The sequence below is a fragment of the Lissotriton vulgaris genome, chromosome 2_1, assembly GCF_964263255.1.
Source record: "Lissotriton vulgaris chromosome 2_1, aLisVul1.2, whole genome shotgun sequence".
Lineage (NCBI taxonomy): Eukaryota > Metazoa > Chordata > Amphibia > Caudata > Salamandridae > Lissotriton > Lissotriton vulgaris.
The window spans coordinates 512556456-512571231 of record NC_141687.1 but is presented as its reverse complement, the minus strand read 5'-3'; the positions used below and the strand labels follow the sequence as shown (position 1 = coordinate 512571231).

General features: G+C 50.2%; 1 protein-coding gene across 1 annotated transcript in view; it reads right to left on the bottom strand.

Annotated features, from left to right (window-relative positions):
• The window catches only part of MOB4 (MOB family member 4, phocein), a 133019-nt gene that overhangs the window by 13607 nt on the left and 104636 nt on the right, over positions 1-14776 (bottom strand). The window contains exon 6 of the mRNA XM_086955425.1: positions 439-518. Within this exon, the coding sequence (XP_086811551.1) occupies positions 439-518 (80 nt within the window). The remainder of the gene's footprint in view (positions 1-438; positions 519-14776) is intronic.

The following is a 14776-nucleotide window of genomic DNA, read 5'->3' as shown; positions in this document are numbered from 1 at the left end:
AATACCCCTCGCCTTCCGATCCAAAAACATTTAGCAACTACTCCGTTCCCATCTGCTGTTAAATCCTGAACTCACAGATTAAAATGTTTTCGCACTATTCTTACAAAATATACCAGCTGGTAAATATTGTAACCCATCACACCTGGATTTTTCGCTCATGTAACCCTGCATTGCTGTTTTTTAGAGCTTGTTAGCGAATTTGCCATAGATATGTCGCATGCTTTCTGCCGAAGTGACAAGGAAGCAGGTATACACTGTAGGCCATTTTATTTCCTATGTCTTATTTATTCTTAATTAAGTAGACTATCAGTAAAGATTACAGTCTATATTTCTCTAAAAAGTGCAACATTTAAAATGAAGATTTTAAACATCATAAAAGGTTGGTGTATTATACAGCAAACAAACAGGAAAGATGATCAGATTTATTTTAAGCTTTACCTGCTCGGGAAATATTTATTGCTATTCAGAAGACAAGCAGCCCCATCAAGCGTGTGCCTAGTATAGTCTATTGCAGGACACTATTAGAGAAAAGAGAAGATTCATTTGAATACATCTAAACCTTCTTTGTCACATACATATTATTTCCTAAACAAATAAGGCTTTGCTAGAAAATCGAACATTATTTTTTTTGCCTTTCATATTCAAAGCAAAATGTTCTTTCCAGTATATTAGTGGCTGTCGTAGCAAACATCGGCTATGTGCACAGCCTATCAGGTTCAAAACACAGTACACATTTGTCAATTAAAAATCTGAGGATTGCACTGAAGTAATAACCTGTTTCTGCGGATTCACATCCGTAAGAGATCTTATGAGAGATTGTATGGCTCCTGGTGGAGGCACCTTTCACCTGCAAAAACTGGCAAGGATAGTAGGGTTGGAAAAATGATCCACTCAATTGTTCTAGGTCTATTCCATTACATCAGACACTCACTCCCAGATCTGGGTTGATTACATCATCGTTCTTCAGCTCACTATGCCACCTCAGTTCAGACCCAGCTATATGCAAATCAGCCTTGACCCTGTGCCTCATGGGAACAGTCCAGCCTGAACAGCCAAGCAAGGTCTTCCCTGAACTGGAATCAAGCATCCTGGGACTGGTTCAGGGTAACACCCCTCATCAGCAAGGCTAGCTTGAATCCAGTGGCAAAGTGAGCAAGGGACCCACGTCTGGGCATACCCTGCCAACGTAAGGCGAACAAAGCAAACACCAGGATATGATGGACAGAGTGTCGAAACACTTTAGACACTTAATCCCAGTCACAGATCTGGGTTGAATCCATCATCGTTCTTCAGCTCACTTCACCACTTCAGTTCAGATCCAGCTATATGCAAATCAGTCTTGACCCTGTGCCTCGGGGGACATCTTTAGGACGCACACCTTCAAGATTACAGAATTAAAACACTAGCCGATCAGTTTGGAGTACAAGTTGTGAATTTCTGGGTTGCATTCAGCCGAGACAGGCACTTTTAAAATTACAATTACGACACAAGTATGGGGAATTCCAATTGCGCAATGTCTAGGTCATATTGTTTTTGATAAAGGACAACAAGTCTTTAGGTTATTTGGTCCACTGGACAAGTAGGCACAATCCCCTACAGAATATGCCTTTTACCATCCAATATACAGCAAGATAGATCTGAGAGAGAGGACGATCTTCAACTAAAGCAAGATTTGTATCCTTATGTACAAGTAATTCCATCGTGTATACATCATTCATTATTGCAAAGGATTTACTAGGAGGTTGAGCACTCTAAAGAAATGTTTTGAGCTCAGCCTGCATTACTGACAAACAAGTTACTTACCTTCTGTAATGCCTTACCTGGTAGAGACTATCTAGCTGCAGATTTCTAACCTTAAATTTATCCCCAGGAATCAGACTGGATCTGGAAATTTTTCTTGAGCAGAAACTGCACAACGGTAGCAGGCGTCATTTGGCTCAGCATAGGATTGTCTGCACCGAAGAGATGCACGAGGTGCCTAGATAGCCACTACCCCAGCATGTGGACGTCAGTTACTTTCACGACTTTACACACAAGAAGCATGGAGCCATGAAGTACATTGACCAGTGGTGTGGAAAACTGAGGCCCCGAAAGGGGAAATCCATTCGCAGAGCTGGGAGGATGGGTGGGTCAGTAAGGAAGCACAAGTTACTACTAGTGTACTGATATATCTGTAAGAGACATTAGTTAGAGATTCCTTACCTTAGAATATCCCCAGGCGTCAGACTGGATCCGGAAATGTTTGCGTAGCAGTACCCTTGCGCGTCGGTATGCGTCGTCTCCGGCTCCGTGTCCGTCGTCGTGGGTGCCGTGATGATGTCGGAGTACTTAGACGCCGCCTCCGCGTGCTGACGTCAGTTCTTAGACACAACTTTTCCGCGCCAGAAACGCAGAGCTATGCCAAAAACCAACACTGATGCCTTGAAACTAGGGCCCTGAAAGGGGGATGACCTTAACCCTAGATATCGGTTCGCAGAACGGGGAGGATGAGTGGGTCGGTAAGGAATCTATCACTAACTAATATCTCTTACAGATATATTGTTACACAAGTAGTAACTTGTGCATCTGAAAGAGACACGTTAGTGATAGATTCCTTACCTTAAAATAGATACCTCAGCAATACCAACCCCGGTGGTGGGTCTGCGAACCAATAATCACACCAGAAAGTCCTGGAGGACGGAACGGCCAAAGAAGCCATCCCTCCGGACTTGGCTGTCCAGGCAATAATGTCTTGCAAACGTGTGCAGCGAGGCCCACGTAGCTGCCTGGCGAATGTCCTGCAAGGGCACTCCTCGGCCCAAGGCAGTAGTAGTAGCCGTGGCTCGAGTGGAATGAGCCCTCAGCCCAACAGGGGTTCCTTCTTAGACAAGGAGAAGCACGCCTGGATACACAATATGATCCACCGCGAGATGGTCCGTTTGTGTACCGCTTTTCCCTTCTTAGCGCCCACGTAACCAACAAAGAGTGGTCATCCACCTGGAACTGGCGTGTGCGATCCAGATAGAAAGAGAGCGCACGTTTTGGATCCAGACGGTGGAGCCTCTCTTCCTCTCTTGAGGGATGCGGAGGCGGAAAGAAGGTGGGCAAGGTGATGGATTGCCCGATGTGGAAGGCTGTGACTACCTTGGGCAGGAAAGAGGGCCTTGTCCGCAACACAACCTTGTCCGGATGGACCGAAAGGAAAGGAGGTTTACAGGATAGAGCCTGGAGCTCACTCACTCTCCTGGCAGAGGGGAAGGCAGTCTTCAAAGTAAGAAGGCAGAGAGGACAGTTGAAGTGGCTCGAAGGGAGCGCACATAAGAAAAGTAAGAACCAAGTTCAAGTCCCACTGAGGTATCGCAAAGGGAACAGGAGGGTACGTATGTGTGATGCCCTTCAAGAATCGATTAACAATAGGGGACTTGAACAAAGAAGGTTGATCAGGCAGCCTCAAAAAGGCTGAAAGAGCAGAAAGGTAGCCCTTGATAGTGCCCAGAGCAGAGCCCTGCTGGGCAAGAGAAAGAAGGAAGAGAAGAACCTCAGAAAGAGGGGCAGAAAGAGGATCCACAGCCTTTGCTGTGCACCATGCCACAAATCTGTTCCACCTGCAGGCGTATACCGACTTTGTGGAGGGACACATGGCTGCCAGAATGATGTTACAGACTTCAGGAGGCAAGTCAAATGGCCTCAACTGTCGCCGCTCATTCTTCAAGCATGGAGGTGGAGACTGGACAGGTTCGGGTGGAGGACCGTCCCCTACAGCTGCGACAGAAGGACCTCCTGAAGAGGCAGACGAACCGGGGGATCGACTGACATACTGAGTAGCTCGGGATACCAGTACCTTCGTGCCCAGTCCGGAGCCACAAAGATGACTTGTGCCCGGTCACGCTTGATCTTCTTCAGCACTCTGGCCAGAAGTGGTATAGGCGGAAAGGCGTACAACAGACTACAACTCCACTCGCGACGAAAAGCGTCTCAGAGCGAGTGCCGCCTTAGAAATTCCAACACGCAGAACTGATGACGTTGCGCGTTCTCTTCGGTGGCGAATAGTTCTAACCAAGGCTCCCCCCACTGCAGAAAGACCTTGCGCCACGTCCGAGTTCAGACGCCATTCGTGATCCATCATGCACCAGCGGCTGAATTCGACCGGCCTGGCGTTCAGCGAACCTGCCAGGTGTTGAACCACCAGGGTCACGCCCTGATGTTCCAGCCATTGCCAGAGGCGCAGAGCCTCCTGGCAGAGGGTCCACGACCCCACCCCGCCCTGTTTGTTGCAGTACCACATGTCGGTGGTGTTGTCCGTGAACACCTGCACTACACTCCCCCGGACAGAGGGGAGGAATGCCTTCAGTGCTAGACGAATCGCCTGCAGCTCCAAAAGGTTGATATGGAGCCAGGACTCCTCCGGAGACCAGAGGCCTCTGATCTCCGCCTCTCCCATATGGCCTCCCCAGCCCTGGAGGGACGCGTCAGTCTTAACTACGTGCTCCGGTTGGGGAAGGGAGAGGGATCTGCCTCCGACCCAATCGCGGTCCGTGAGCCACCACTGCAGCGGTCTTGCAGTGCCCTCCGAGACCAGGACATGGTCGGACAGGTTGCCCTGATGCTGGGCCCACTGAAACTTCAGGTCCACTGCAGAGCCCGCATCCGCCAACGGGCGTGATGCACCAGAAGGATGCAGGAAGCCATCAGCCCCAGAAGCCGCAGTGTCAACCTGACCGAAACTCGGGATAAAGGCTGAAAGAGTGGAATCAGAGTCTGTAATCCCGAACCCGCTGTTCGGGTGGGTAATCCCAAAACTTCGCAGAGTCGAGAACAGCTCTGATGAAAAGGAGCTTCTGAGAGGGGTACAGGTGCGACTTCGGCACACTGATGGAGAACCCCAGCTGGTGCAAGAGGTCTGCCATCGTCTGGAGGTGGCTGAAGACTGTCTAGGGCGAGCACCCCTTCAACAACCAGTCGTCTAGGTAGGGGAAGACTGAAACCCCCAACCTGCGCAGATGAGCTGCGACCACCGCCATCACTTTCGTGAACACCAGTGGGGCGCTGGTAAGGCCGAAGGGGAGCACGGTAAACTGAAAGTGCTTGTGGCCTACCGTAACCCGCAGGTAGCGCCGGTGGGCCGGCAGGACGGGGATGTGGAAATAGGCGTCCTGCAAGTCCAACGCTACCATCCAGTCTCCTGGGTCCAGGGCAGCTAAGACCTGAGCCAGAGCCAGCATTTTGAACTTCTCCTTCCGGAGGAAGCCGTTGACGTTCCGTAGGTCCAAGATAGGGCGTAGGCCCACTTTGCCCTTCTTGGTTACCAGAAAGTAGTGGGAGTAGCAACCAAGTCCTACTTCTGGCCCCGGAACGCACTCGATGGCACCCTTGGCCAAGAGGGCCATATCTTCCTCCTGCAGAAGCCGCAAATGATCCCCCGATACGCGGTGGTGTTGCGGTGGCATGGCTTGAGGAGTCGTCTCGAAGGGGAGGGAGTAGCCCCTTCGGACGATCTGCAGCACCCACCTGTCCGAAGTGACAGTGCGCCAGTGCCGAACCCTGCCCCCCACTGGCGTCACATGGGCCGAAAAGCACGGACTAGGAGGGTTTAGAGGCAGATGCTGCGGGGGAGGGTGTGGACTGGCCTCGCCGTTGTCACCGAACGCCTCCACGGCGATTTCCACGGCCGCCACCCCGCTGGATGTTAGTCTGGGGCGTGTGGCTGGCGGCACGTTTGGGGTCGCCCCTTCCTTGGCCACGAAAGGAGCGAAAGGCACCCGTTTGCTGGCGCGGGGCCGAGAGGCCCAAGGACTTGGCCGTAGCCCTGGAGTCCTTAAAGCGCTCAATCGCACGGTCTGCCTTGTCGCCAAAAAGGCGACGGCCATCAAACGGCATGTCCATCAGTGTGTTTTTTGGACATCGGCCGAAAAGTTGGCGGACCTCAACCAGGCGTGGCGTCTAATCGCCACCGTCGTTGCCATCGCTCTACCTAGTGAGTCAGTGGTATCCAGCCCACACCGGATAGAATATTTGGCGGCATCCCGGCCCTCCACAAGGGCTTGGCCGAGTTTGGCCCGTACCTCCAACGGACACTCTGGCAGCACGTCCGCAACCGTATCCCACAGAGAGTGGGTGTAGCGGCCCAAGAGGCATGCGGTGTTGGAAGACCGCAGTCCCAGACTAAGGGAGGAGAAGATCTTTTTACCATACTGCTCGTACCTCTTGGATTCCCTGTCCGGCGGAGCAGACAGGCATGCGGTCTGGGAAGTGGATGCCTGGATGACCAGGCTCTCGGGGGTGGGATGGGTGGACAGGAAAACTGGGTCGCCCGGTAGCGTCCAGCCACGTTCCTATCTACGGGCGAACCCGTAGCGGGCCTGGACCAAGTGCCCAAAAGAACGTCGGACAAGGCCTCATTAAACGGCAGCAGAGGCTCTGTGGGGCATGACTGCAGTTTAAGGACCTCAGTGAGGAGGTTAGTCCTCAGGGCCGCGACGGGGAGCTCAAGGCCTTGGCAGCCCTCATCAACACCACACTGTAGGTTGCCCCCTCCTCCGGAGACAAAACCAGTGTCTGGTGAGGTGTCCAGACCACTGGCATCCCCAAGTCCACCTGTCCAGTCCTCTTGAGACCGATACTCCCTGGTCAGAGGGTCCTCAGACACCTCCCAATACTCCTCGTCACCCATCCCCTGATAGTCAGGGTGATCAAACGATGAGGCCGGTTCATAAAAGGTAAACTCCCCAAGCGGCGACAAAAGCGGCACCCAGCGCCGGAGGGGATCTTAAGGTCCACCGGCGAAGACCCAGATCCCGAAGCGGGTCTAGTGGGGTCCTGCGGCGCCGGGCCCGAAGGCGCCCGGACCGTAGAGCCCTGCGCCGCCGGGCCCTGCCGCTCCGGCGGCGTCTGGGCCGAAGCACTCTACGGCGTCGAAGCCCCCGACCCGCTAGGGGCCCCAGACTGGTCAGCTGGGCCCGAAGGCGCCGCGGAACCCGTTGGGGAAGAGAGGTTCCTCATGGCCAGAGACCGGAGGGTGTGGAGCAGGCCGCGACTCCGACGGAGTCGCGTGGGCGGTGGCACCCGAACCCGTGTTGCGGGGGGGGGGGGGGGGGGTTTGGAGTCAGAAGAGCGATGACGCCTCTTTGACTTCTTGTGTTTTTTACCCGACGACGACTTCGACCCGGGGGAGTGGTGGAGTGGTGCCGACTCCCAGCTAGCTTTCGAAGACAGGGCCCGGCAGTCGGTGCAGGTCTTGTTGTCGTGGTTGATGCCAAGACAGTAGACACCGACGGTGAGGATCCATGACCGACATCGTGCGGTCGCAATCCTCGCAGCGCTTAAATCCAGGCATCCCTATGGCACCGATCGGAGTTTTTGAAAAGATTATCAAAAAGATCCAAAAAGTTAGTCAAAAAGTGACTAAAAGTACTGCTTTTTCCAGATCTGCGCTTGCTGGTGCGGAAAAAAGAAGAACTGACGTCAGCACGCGGAGGCGGCGTCTAAGTACTCCGACGACTTCATCAGGTGCCCACGACGCCGACGACGGACGCGGAGCCGCATACGACGCCTACCGACGCGCAAGGGTACTGCTACACAAAAATTTCCGGATCCAGTCTGACGCCTGGAGATATTCTAAGGTAAGGAATCTATCACTAACATGTCTCTTTCAGATTATGCAGCTAGACAGATAAGGCGTTAACAAAAGTAACATGTTCATCTGATAGAGACTTCTAGCCGGAGATTCCTTAGCTTAGAAAATATACCCAAGCAAAACCTCCCTGCAAGTGCGTCAGTAGACCAATTTTCACATGAAAAAGTTCTGCAGGACCAATTTGGCAAAGTGCCCATCTCTACAGACCCGACTGTCCGGAAAGTAGTGTTTGGTAAATGTGTTCAGGGAAGCCGAGGTTGCTGTCTGGCAGATGGCTAGGACCGGGACTCTGCAAGCCAACGCAGTGGTTGCAGCTTTAACTCTGTTTGAATGAGCAAGTAATAAATTGCTCAGGGAGCCGATTCCTAGCCAATGCGTAATAGATTTTAATACAGAGCATGATCCATTGTGAGATGGTCCTCTATTGTACAGCCTGTCCTTTCTTCGCTCCAACGGTCATCCATCCAGAACTCTTGTGTGCATGCAGTCAAGGTACAAAACCAATGCTTTTATTGGGTCCAGCTGGTGAATTTTGCTCCTCTGCTTTGGAGGGATGAGACGAAGCGTAAAAAGTAAGCAGAGGGAAGGATGGGCCTACGTGAAATGGAGTGACCAATTTTGGGAGAAAGAGTGCTCTCATACAAAACACCAGTTTGTCTCCTTAGATGTTCAGATAAGGAGGCTTGGATGACAAGGACTGAAGCTCACTGACCCTTTGGGTAGATGTTCTAGCCACAGAAAAGGCAATCTTAATGGTAAGGAGCCTGAGCAGACAATTGTGCAGGAGCTCAACGCACATAAGGGAAGTGAGATTGAGATTGAGGTCCCACTGGGGCATAATACAGGGAGAAGGTGGAACTAAAAGTTGTAAACCTTTCAGAAACGTATTTACAATAGGGGATTTGAAGAGGTGTGGCAGATTAGGCAACTGCAGAAAAGCTGAAATGGCAGAAAGAGTGCCCAGAGCACAGTCATGTTGGGCAAGCAAAAGGATGAAAATGAGAAACTGAGAAAGTGGCACAGAAAGGGGATCACTTTGTCTTTCTGTACACCATACTACAAATTTTCCTCAACTGAAGGCGTACACAAACTTAGTAGAGGGGCACCTGGCTGCCAAGATAACATTACAGACTTCTGGAGGAAGGTTGAGAGTGGTCAACAGTCACCGCTCAATTCCCATGCAAGAAAGTAGAGCGTTCACAGGTTCGGGTGGAGAACCCTCACCTGCTGCTGTGACAGAAGATCCTCCTGAAGGGACAGTCTGATCGGAGAACTGATGCCCATGCTCAAGAGCTCGGGATACCAGACTTCAAGTGCCCAATCCAGAGCTACAAGGATGACTTGGGCCCGGTTGTTCCTGATCTTCTTTAGAACTCTGGGTAGGAGTTTTCTGGGCAGGAAGGAGTACAGGAGGCCTGAGCTCCTCTAGAGACAAAAAGCATCCCTGAGCAAGAGCAGCTTTGGAAACTCCAGCATACAGAACTGCTGACATTGCACTGTTTCATCGGTGGCTAGCAGATCTAACCAAGGCTCTCCCCACTACTGAAAGAGACCTTGCAACACCTCCAGATGAAGACGTAGTGCATAATCCATGAGGGATCTGCAGCTGAGTTTGTCTGTTCAGGTGTTCAGGCAGCTTGCCAGATGTTGAACCCCAAAGGAATCGCCATACTGTTCCAGATATACCCAAAGACGCAGAGCCTCTTGACAATGGTCAAAGACACCACCCGACCGGTTTGTTGCAGTACCATATGGCTGTAGAGTTGTCTGTGAACACTTGCCCTAGCCTTCCCCTGGATTGTGGGTAGAAAAGCTTTCAATGCCAATCATTTCACTCAGAACTCCAATAGGTTGATGTGGAGTCCTGATTCTGCTGGAAACCAGAGTCTTCGGATCTCGAGCTCTCCCATCTAGCCGCCGCCCCATCCCAGGAGTGACGCATCTGTCACTACTCTCAAATCAGGTTGGGTGAGGGAGAGGAGTCTGCCACTGCCTCAATCACGGTTCGTAAGTCACCAATGCAGGTCCTTTGCATTTCCTGCCAAGATTTGGACCAGGTCGAAGAGATTTGCCTAAAGCTGCACCCACTGAAACTTCAGGTCCCACTGCAGAGCTCGCATATGCCAATGTGCCTGCATCACTAGCAGGAAGGCCATGAGGCCTAGCAGCCTGCAAGTCAGTCTCACCAAAATCCAGGATAGAGGCTGAAACATCGTTATCATAGTCTGAATATCCTGGACTCGCCGTTCAGGAGGATAGGCCCAAAACTGGACTGTGTCCAGAACAGCTCCGATGAAAGGAAGAGTCAGAGAGGGAGTCAGCCGTTAAGACAATCTGCAATATCCACCGGTCTGATGTTTTGGACTGGCAATAGAACAGGTGAAGCAAATCATGCCATTCACTAGGTGTCCATGATGGTAAATGGGCAGACTAGGAGAGTTCGGAGGCTGATGTGGAGGTGGTGGACTGACTAGATTGGTGGCTACCTGACCCACAGGGCCAAGCAGAGGTTGGAAAGCTTGTGTGCTGTGGTGGCTGGGCAGGTAAGGATGTCGCTGTACATCCCTTCAGTGACCAGGAAAGGAGTAAAAGGAGGATTGAGGGTGTAGATGGTCCATAGAAAGGCTGAAAGATCTGGCTGTAGCCCTCCTGACCTTAAAGCGCTCAAGTGCCAAATCCACCTCGTCTCTGAAGAGAACTGAACCATCAATGAGCAAGTTCATGAGTGTTATCTGGACATCCCCCAGAAAAGCCACTAGTACTCAACCAGGCAGGACGCTGCAGGGCCACTGTCGACAAAACCACTCTGCCTAGTGAGTCGGTGGTGTCTAGTCCACATCTAATGATTTACTTAGCTGCATCCTCCACTGTCGGTTACAGCCTGGGAGAGGATGGCCCGGGCCTCCTCCGGGATCATAGGCAGCACCTGCACAACTGTATTCCACAGAGTGGAAACAGCAGCACCACAAGCTAAGGTCCAGGACTTCAGCCACCCTTCGCACCACCGCTGCAAATGAAGATCCCTCCTTCGTAGGCAAGGTAGGGGGAGAGAGCATGCCACTATCTTTGGAAGTGTCCAGTTAACTAGCTTTACCAAATCCAGTCCAAGGAGTCATAAGGATGGTGTTCTTCATGGTTTTCATGGTCCAGTAACACCTCCCATTCCTCTCCGAGTACTAGCCAATAGGAATAGGGCTTAGGCCTGGAAGGCATGGCTCGAGTCGGTGCAAGAGTAAGTGTGGTTGATGCCCTTCGGCTCATGTCAGAGGCAGGATGGCACCGCCGGGAGCATCGTCCTTGGCACCCGGGCAAGGAAGGTCGACATTGCATGACTGACAACGATTCAGATCCATCTGTGGATCCCTGGGGCCTGACTGGCATCCAGGCCGGAGCAGCCGGCCTCTCTATAGAAGGGGCCCCTCCCAAAGGTGCACCGTAGGGAATAGGCCGCTCCAGTATAAGGTACATTGCCTCGTAAAACTCTCCCAACTAGGCAGGGGTCGCCACAGCTCCCGGAAACTCTGGGAGGCGTGGAGCCGGTCCAGGCGCTGCCTCAACCACAGAGCCAGGCTTGGAGTGATGCTCCCTTGTCCTGTCGGATGACAGATAAGGTGAAGTTGAAGCAAGCTTGGACGTCTTCTTGTGGCTGAACTTACCCAAATGACCAGACTACTTTGAGTGCGAAGAGCTCCTCAGACTCGGCAATTGCTGCTGGGGCCTTCCGCTCGATCTGGATCATTGCACGCCGAGCAGTCAGGAGAATCAGGGACCGCTCATGCAAGGCCTCTGGGTGCATGGCTCACCAATGTAGTAGGTCTTCGGGTCGTGCTCGAGGCACTAGAGGCATATAAGGTGCGGGTCCATCACTGACATACTGACAGAGTAGTGACAGACACCTCAGGGATTTAAGCCGGCATTCTTGAATAACATATCCTGCAACACCAGGAGGAAAAAACCTCAAAGCACAAAATGTTGAAAAAAGGTAGTAAAAAAATTGCTTTGGGGTAACTTTCCAGATTTGTGCTACCTGGTGCAGAAATAAAGAATGCTAGGGTGGTGCCTATATAGGCCCCACGCACATCATTTCTGACACTGCCAACACCACAGGGAGCCGAATGATAACACCTACAGGCGTGCACGCACATCATTTCTGACACTGCAACACCACATGGAGCCGAATGATAACACCTACAGGCGTGCAGGCGTACTGCTCAGGAAAAATTACCGGATCCAGTCTGATGCTTGGGGATAATTTTAAGGTAAGGAATCTGCGGCTAGACGTCTCCATCAGATAGAAGCTTCAGTATAAATATGTGAACTCACGTTTGCAAAATGTAACAATTTGGAGATACTTCTAATGCTTCCAGAATACTACCTCACTTTACACAACTACATACAGAATCCTGAAAACGGGGTTGGTGAATGTTTGCTATCAATATGTAAATGTGTCCAAAATAAAGTTTTGCTAAAATACTGTGCAACTTTAGATGCAGTTTCTTAGCTACATAATTAAGTAAAACGTTTTAAGGATGCCAGTATTAAAAAAAAAAAAAATTGTAAAATCATTACGGCAACAAAGTAGTAAATTGGGGGCCCAATTCTTACAGAAAGTCTGAAAGGTTCAACCGCAGGTATATGTACTTGATTTAGGACTTTTAGTAAGTCTAAAAAATGTACAGAGGTAGCCCTGGAAACAATACTCTTAGCAGACTTTAGTGACTTCTATTTTTACATCAGCCTTCAAGTGAGGGAAGAGATTTGGTCTAAGATTGAACTTAAGACAATGTAAGTTTGTTTATTTATGCGCACAGACTCCTATGGCGTTCCACCCCTAGAACTACCTTCACGCTACTTCCAGGCAGGCGGCGTAGTTTTGCTAAATGGTGGCAAAACCGAGCCATGCTAGAAGCCAAACCAGGATGTATAAATTACGAGCTCCGACATAATTTGGAAGGCTATTTTCAGAGCTCTGAAGTCACCTCACTGCATGGACCCAAAAAGGAGAAGTGGTGCATCCCATCCCATCCCATGAACAAGTGTATACTTTATAAAGGGCCACATCCCTGTGACATATACTACACAGGAGCAGCAGGTGTCGATGAAAAGAGGTGGGGAGGTGGGCTCAGAGAATGGGAGACCACAGAGACAAAAGAAAAAGTAATTAAATGACTTACCTGCACCCTCCATGATTGCGCCACGTGGATAAGTTACTTACCTGTAATCCTAGTTCTCTTCCAGGGGTATCCTCATCAAAGTCATAAGCACTGAATATTCCCGCCCATGTGCGGGACCCCGGAAACAATATAAAAATATATATGTAAAAACACATATCTCGCTCCACATATATGTATGTACATATATTATTTTTCTCACACCAATGCAGCCCCAAAACTGAGGCTAAACAATGTAAACACAAGTACATGTACTGCAATTAGTAAGGAAACAATAAACACATTAGGTCAAATATACCTTGAACTTTGCGTTTTAATGAGTAAAACCACTCATAAATCCTGAAAATTGCTAATAAATAGACATTGTTAGCCCTCAGGCTGCATTGTAAAAACAATAGCATAGAAAATGAAACCATTTTCAACAAAAACTGGCACCGTGCCTTTAAGGCAGCCATGACCCCAGGCTTCCCATCATGCCTTAGGGGTGACAGTTAGGTCGGTTGTTCTTTGCATAACCCTGAAGACAGGGCTCAACCATAACATTGTAATAGTACCGAATCTCATTTACCTGGGAGGCGGGTGGGTTGCTTATGACTTTGATGAGGATACCCCTGGAAGAGAACTAGGATTACAGGTAAGTAACTTATCCTTCTCTTCCAGGGGATCCTCATCAATAGTCATAAGCACTGAATAGAATAACAAGCCCATCAACCACCTGCAGGTAAATGAGAAGTACATGACCCACCCACTTCATAACAGCCAATAACTCAGCTGTTAAACAGATTCCTCAGGGAGGCCTGACCCACCTGGGTATCTGCTCTTGTGGCAGAATCTAGACAGTAATGTCTGGTAAATGTATTGAGAGACCTCCAGGTCGCCGCTTTACAAATCTCAGACATGGGCACATTATGCAGGAAAGCCGCCGTTGCAGCTCTACCTCTAGTGGAATGCGTTTAGGGGTAAACCCCAGAAGTTTTTTGCGCCAATGCAAGTTTGATACACGAAATGATCCATCTGGAAATGGAACGTTTTGACGCTGCGTGACCAGTTCTGATCAATCCATAGTTAATAAATAACGGATCAGATTGTCGCATAGACTTGGACCGGTCTAGATAGAATTTTAAAACTCTTTTCAAGTCCAAAGAGTGTAACGCCCTCTCAGCTCAAGTAGAAGGATTGGGGAAAAAAGTGGGTAGAGAAATCAATTGATTAACAAGAAAATCTGATACCACTTTCGGCAGGAAAGAAGGGTGCCTTCTCAGAACCACTCTATTCAAATGAAACAATGTATATGGTTCCTGGTTACAGAGAGCTTGAATCTCGCTCACCCTACGGGCTGATGTAATCGCTACCAAAAAAGCCGCTTTCCAGGAAATATGCTGTAAAGTAGCTTTATGAATGGGCTCAAAAGGAGGGCCCATCAACTTTGATAGTATTAGGTTCAGCTCTCAGGGAGGAGAAGGAGGACGTACTGGAGGGTACATCTTTTTCAGACCCTACAGGAAATCCTTTTCTGCTGGCAACTGGAAAAAAGAGGTTTGTGAAGGTGATCGCCTATAAGCAGTTATAGCGGCTAAATGCACCTTAATGGAATTAAACTTCAACCATGCTTTAGCCAGGTACAACAAGTAGGGAAGAACTGCTTCTTCCTGACCCTTCACCGGATTATGACCATTCTGCATGCACCACATATAGAACCGCTTCCACTTGCATGCGTAAGAGTGTCTTGTGGAAGGACGTCGTGCTTCTCTCAGAATGGACATGCAGTCTTGTGGCAGTCCTAGATGGCTGTACTGAATGACCTCAGGAGCCATACTGCCAAGTTCAGTGACGGAAGGTTGGGATGGTGAATCCTCCCGTTCATCTTCGATAACAGGTCCGGCCTGCATGGAAGCCTCTTGTGAGGAGACAATGACAGGTGAAGTAGGTCCGTGTACCACCATTGTCTCGGCCAGTCGGGGGCAATCAGGATCATTGTTGTGCACAAGTGGTT